The sequence below is a fragment of the Globicephala melas genome, chromosome 11, assembly GCF_963455315.2.
Source record: "Globicephala melas chromosome 11, mGloMel1.2, whole genome shotgun sequence".
Classification (NCBI taxonomy): Eukaryota; Metazoa; Chordata; class Mammalia; order Artiodactyla; family Delphinidae; genus Globicephala; species Globicephala melas.
The window spans coordinates 7,428,372-7,434,678 of record NC_083324.2 but is presented as its reverse complement, the minus strand read 5'-3'; the positions used below and the strand labels follow the sequence as shown (position 1 = coordinate 7,434,678).

At 54.8% G+C, this 6,307-nt stretch overlaps 1 protein-coding gene across 1 annotated transcript in view; it reads right to left on the bottom strand.

Annotated features, from left to right (window-relative positions):
• Positions 1–515: 515 nt before the first annotated feature.
• Positions 516–6,307, bottom strand: part of LHFPL4 (LHFPL tetraspan subfamily member 4) — a 32,038-nt gene continuing 26,246 nt past the window's right edge. The window contains exon 3 of the mRNA XM_030840741.2: positions 516–4,842. Coding sequence (XP_030696601.1) covers positions 4,742–4,842 — 101 coding nt within the window. The 3' untranslated portion in view covers positions 516–4,741. The remainder of the gene's footprint in view (positions 4,843–6,307) is intronic.

Sequence of the window (6,307 nt, the reverse complement as noted above, 5' to 3'; positions counted from 1 at the left end):
CTGCTGTACACAGCATCAGAGCTTAGTCATCATCTGGCCTGTGCTGATCTCTCCAGATTAATCTCTGACCCTCCCTACCTCACAGTTTACAGTTCAGCGTTTCTAAATTGCTCTTATTTCTTCACAGGTTCATTTCGGTTTCTCATCTCAGCCTTTTTCCCCAAGCTGCGCTGTCTTTCATGAATGGCTCTCCTTGCCCCTGCCTGCCTGCCTACCTCCTGTTCATCCTACAGTTAAAATTGTCCATCCCCTGCTCTACCCACCCCACCTAAAGCCATGCAAGGTATCCCTACCTGGGGTACCCACAGTACCTTGCACCAGGCAGACTTCATCTCCCCAACCAGACCCTTAAGACAGAAGCTCTGATTTTGTTACTTTAAGTTCCTAGCAGATACTATGTGCTCAAAATGTGTTGAATGAAGATTCAATTCCCAAGTGCAAAAATTATAATCAATGTAGCTGACACATGGGGCATGTTAACTATGTGCAAGACACTGCAAAGCAATTCACACGCATTCCCTCATTTGTTCCTTACTTTAGAGAGAAGTGAAAGGACTTGACCAAGGCCACACAGGCAGAAAAGGGTGGAGCCTTGTTTTCAAGCCCATGTAATCAGGAGCTGGCAGAGACTGCCAGCTCTTCTCTCCTTTCACCTTGGAAACAACAACAATTTTATTTGTTAACAGATTACATTTCAGTTAGGTGTGCAGTGTGACTCAGTCCTATGGGATCTCCAGAAGTCTCTTTAAAATGAAATTGTGGATCAAAGTGACGAGTCCAGGCAGCCACTTCAGGCCATGAGGTGTCCTTGAGGATGAAAGCCAGGATTGAAAGTGGTGCTGGGTTCCATGTCAGTCATGGTCTGGCTACCTCCACATAAGGTCTGTTAATACGCAGCCACGGCTGGTACAAAGGGTCAGGTTGAATCTCGCCCCTCTTAATCCCCTGGGGGCCAACTCAGAGAAGGAGAAGCTAGCATGGGTGATATAAAGTGTTTCTTTATTTGAATGTCATTCCACCTGCACTGAAGCTCAAACCCAGCAGCAGCAGAAGGGGTCTGGACCAAAATCAATGTTACCAAATTGGACGATGAACAGTGAGGACACGTTCAGACGGAACTTACTAATGGGGTGTAGACAACACCAAGCTATCCTAATGACACACAGCATAGGCCCTCTGCTGATCAGAGCTCAGGGGAGGACTGTGGCTCCCTTGTTCCCTTCTCAGGAAACTCCAGTCCCCCTCGAAGGCTAGCCCTGAGCCAGGCAGGGGCCTGCGGAGGTTTCTCGTGCTGGGAAGTTCCCAGCTTCTCCAGAGAGAGGGTTTCCCTTTCTCAGTTCACACTGGAAGCTGGAGAAGGGTGACTCCCCTGTGCCCAAGTAGGAACTTCAAAAGGTGGCCAAAGAATTCTTCCCTACAGCCTTGTCTAAAAGCTCTCAACTTCTTGGCTATAGCAGGCCTGAAAAAGATCTTGATCCTACCCATGGCGTTTTCCTCCATGGGTACTGGTCCCCAGAGAGGAAAGTTCACACATCCCAAGACCCGGAAGGACTTGAACAAGCAGTGCTCTGAACCCCCACTAGGTTGGAGCTGCATTGGCCTCTCCTGAGATAGTCCCACACCAGGCAAAGGAAACCAGATGGTGCCAGAGCCCTCTGGTCCAGGCACGGCTGGGGGAGGGGTGCCTCAGTGGGCCGCTCAAAGCTCGGCGTCTTTCAGGGACCAAGAGACCGATCTGGGAACGGACCATCTCTGCTTCAGCGTCCTCCCGAAGCCTTAAGCCAAGTTGCCAGACGTGGGTGAGAGCAAACTACAGACATCCTTGCTGTGATGGCTTCCTGGCCCCAGAGAGCCATCTGGGCCCCGGCTTGGTGACACTTCAGCCTCACCTGGGGTCTCTGGTTGAAACATGTTTCCCGCTCTGCTCCCACCTCTGCTAAAAAGCTTCAGGGACAGGGCTTTGGTTTGGTACCCACTCCAGCCTCTTTCCCTTCCCTAAGGCACCCTGGTGCTCCTTCAGCCCCACCAACACTCCCCTCCTAACCCCAAGCTCCTGGGTGCATCTCCCACTGCCCCACAGCAGCTGGCTGGGTGGGTGGTAACAGGGAATCACTGTCCAACCACCCCAAGGGGAACCACCCTCCCTTTCTCTACCACTAACCCACTCCAGTGGCGCTAACCTGCTCAGCAATCACCTAGACAGTTCCCTTGATGTGGCGCCTCTACCCCAATGGGGCGGGGCATGGCTGCCTGGGCCCCGCCTCCGCCTCTGAGGAGGTAGGTCCTAACCTTCCCACCAGCAGCCCACAGGGGTCTGTGGCCCCCGTGGGTGATAGGCTCTCCCCTCGCACAGTGGGCACGCAGCAGCTGCTCCCCATTCCTCCGAGTCCTGTCCCCTCTATCCTCCTCTCCTTCCCCTTCCTTTCTCCCCCTGCACCTGGCCTCCAACAGCTCACCTCTCCCTTTGCCTCCTTCCCATCCCCGTTCCTTCCTCGTCTCTGGCCACCTCCCCTCCCACCTCCAGGTGCTCTATCCATCACGCCTCCCTCTCTGGTCACTTTTTCCACTTCTGTACCCTCTAAATCCACCCCACCCCCCATCGCCTGGTCTCCCTCCCTCCTTCTCTCCCTGTCTCTGCACCTCCTTCTTCTCTTTCTCCCATCTCTGTCTTCTCCCCATTTCTTTTTTCTTTTTATGGCCGCACCATGCGGCACGTGGTATCTTAGTTCCCCGACCAGGGATGGAACCCGCACCCCCTGCACTGGAAGCGTGGAGTCTTAACCACTGGCCCGCCAGGGAAGTCCCCTTCCTCCCATTTCTAATCCCTTGCTCCTGGCCCCTCCCCCTGATGCCCTCCAACATTGGGCTTTGGTTTGGATCTTGGAGGAACTCACTTCTGCCCCCCACTCCACACCTTCACGAGGCTCCCCTCACCCTCCCACTCAGCACGGGACCCTGGTGGGAGCAGGGGAGAGGGGAGCACAGTGCAGGGACCAGAGCACAAGGGGCAGGTGTCTGCCCAGGAGGAGGGAGTAGAGAGGGCCAGGGTCAGGACTTAGTTAAGTTCCAGGTTTCAGGAACCCTCCCAGGCCCCAGCATGTGACTCCAGTTAGGGTCCAGATGGGGGACTCAGGCAGAGGATTTCTAGGGTCTGTCTTGAAAACTCTGTCAGGTCCAGGTCCTATGGAAATGAACACAAGGCTGCAAATACATGGCACTTGCTGCTTTCCTCCCTCCTTGGGCTGAGGCCGACATGACAGGGAGACCACACGCTTCCCCACTGAGCCTGCAGGGGCCTCATGCCCCCCCTCCACAATAGGCCAGGCAGCCAGTACCTGGAGACAGAAGTAGGCACACGAAATGAAGCCAACCGGCCGCCAAAATGGGGGCTGGAAGGGGCCGTCCACGCCCCAAGCCAGATGGCTCTACCACCAGGTCCCCAAGGCAGTGAGGGGAGGTCAGAAACACCTGCAGTCTCCTTCCTGTGCTCCCTGCAGGAAGGGAGGAGATGTCCCCACGGTGGGAGGAGAGGGGGAGAGAAGACTTCATCTGCCCCACAAACACCTACACGCGCGCGCACACACACACACACACACACACACACACACACACACACACACTCATGCCTCGGCTCCAAGCGTGCCCACTGGGTTGCAGACCCTGGGCAAACCGCAAGGCGAGAGGTGGGCAGGGAGGAGGAAGAGGTGGGGAGAGGGTTACTAGGGCTGGGGATGGGGACAGGGGATACCCTGTTCAGAGGTGACCTGCAAGTTCAAGTTATGCAGAAAAGTATCAAAGAGGCAAGACAGTCTCTGCCCTTGGCAGAAGGGGATGGGGGGACAGCACGAGAAGGGGCAGAGGGGCGACGCATCCCCTAATTCCCTACTCATGGGCGCCTCTCCCCAACCCTGACAACAGGGCCAAGAAGTTCTACGCTGTACAAAACAGGCCGGGGTCAAGGGTCCAGTCACTGGTGAGCCATCCGAGCAGGGAGGAGGCCAGGCCAGCCCCAGAGCTACTTCCAGCCCCAGCTGCAGAGGCCAAGCGCCATCAAGACAGGAGTCCAGGCACTGCCTCCAGAGCCTGCCTGTCTTGGCTCAGAGTCCACGTGGACAGGGCCCCAGTCAGCATCTGACCAGAAGGCCCTGTGCTTTCTCCCTCGGTGCAGCTCAGACTCCTTTGGGAGAGCTGGGACCAGGCTGCAGCAGGAGCAGAGAGGCCCGAGGGAGGCCGGTGGCGCCTGGAGCTCTGTGACGAGATGATGGAACCACCATCAGCCAAAAAAAAAGATAGGAAAGAGTCCAGTCTGCTGCCCTGGAGCAGTGTCTTGGATAAGTTTCTGCAGGAGGCGGGGACCAGAGGAGGCGAGGATAGAGCCAGGCAGCAGCCCTCCGGACTGAGGGAGCCTGGTGGGGGAACCACGGCGTCGCCTTCCCCTGAAGACTCTGCAAGGCCCTGGCCAGACTGGAGGGGAAGAGGAGGCCAGGGACTGGGGGCTGTCTCCCTTAGGTCAGTTGAGGGAGGTGCAGACCCAGACCCTCCCAGGCTCTGCAGGGCCTCTCCCCTCCCTCAGGCTGCATCCCAGCCCCAGCCTCTCTTCAACGCCCGGAGCTCGCAGGCAGGTAGCAGGTGAGGTCAGTCCAAGATCGGGGTCTTCCCTCAGAGCGTGAATGGAGGGATGAGAGGGCAGGAGACAGGACAAGCTGAGGGCAGGTCAACTCCTGGGCTGTGATCCCGGCCTTCAGGGTCCCTGTGAGTGAGCGACGGGACAGGGGAGGACTCCCCATCCAGAGACATCACCCCCTGGCCGCAACACAGAGCTTACTGTAGAGCCCACAAAATCTAAGAGAGAGAGAGAGAATTGGAGAAAGTCAGAGGCCGCCCGGCACTGGGGCTCCGTCAGCCACTCCTCAGGGCAAAGCTGGGCAGAGGGGTGAGCTGCCCAGGTTCTGAAACGCAGCCAGCCCTGACTAGCTGGAAGGCCTTGAGCCAGTCATTCCACCTCTCTGAGCCCCAATTTCCTCATCTGTAAAATGAACATAGCCTACTTCTTCACAGAGTGATTCTGAGGGGTTAAAAAGATGTAAATAATGCCAGCCGAGGGCTTTGCACAGTGTTTGGCACATAGTAAATAGTGGAAGTGACACCAAAGTAGAGCTTACTTTTCTTCCAGAGGTCTTTGGCTCAGAACTGAATGGTGAGGCTCACACACCTTGAGTTCCCAATGAGGGAAGGAAATCCCCAGATGCTGAAGGAAGGCAAACTGGGGCTCCCTTATGTCACTTTTAACACTGAGCTGTTAGGGCGCTTTGGGGAGGAAGGAGAGGACACTGAGTGGGCCAACCTCACACTAGTCACAACCCCAAACTTCTTTGGAAAGGCCACGTGGCTGTCTTAGTCTTGCACTTTTGGAAGCTGCCACCAGAGGGCAGGCTCCGACCTCACACCAAAACCATAGAAACCACCAGGTGCCAGTGTCTCCAGGGACAGGAGCCTCAGAGACGGACAGCTTAGCAGCCCAGGAGGGCCCTGAAAAGGGGACTGGCAGCAGGGAAGAGCCTGGCCTTTGGACTTGGACCTCAAATCCTGGCTCCACCACTTAGGTAACTTTGGGCAAGTCACTGGACCTGTCCAGACCTCGGCTTTCTCATTTATAAAATGGTGGTTATGATGCCTGCCTGATGGGGAGCTGTGAGGAGTGACAGCTTTCGCTGAGCATTCACCACTGCCCCGTTATAGGCACAGTCTTTCTTCCTTGCAGGACAGCCCTGTTAGGTGGTACCATTCTCACCACCCTCGTTTTTTTTTTTTTTTTTCCTTTATTTTTCTTTCAGTTTTATTGAGATATAATTGACATACAGTACTACAGAAGTTGGAGGTGTAGAGCAGAATGACTTATATTTTGTGAAAGTATTAGCAAACAATTTTTTCTAATTTAATAAACACTTTATATAGCAGTTGGTAACCTCCATTTAAAACATGTTAAATTTACCAAACATAACATTACCTGAAATGGGCTGTGAAACCCTCAGTATTATTTGGTGCTCTGAAACTTTTTACATAAACCACAGTTGGGGGGAGTGCTGATTCATGAGACAAATTCTGCTCTTTTCTTCTTTCTCTTACTCCACTGTCACCTCCAAGACATGTTAGACTGGAGGCTGAGCTCTCCCTGCCATGGGGAGGCAGAGGAGGCGGCCTCACGGAGAACAGGGACTGGGACAAGGGTTGGCAATAGATGCCTCAAAGACGTGAAACATCTGACTTGGATTAGGAGGCTTCTCAGGAGGATGAAATGAAAGGGTTG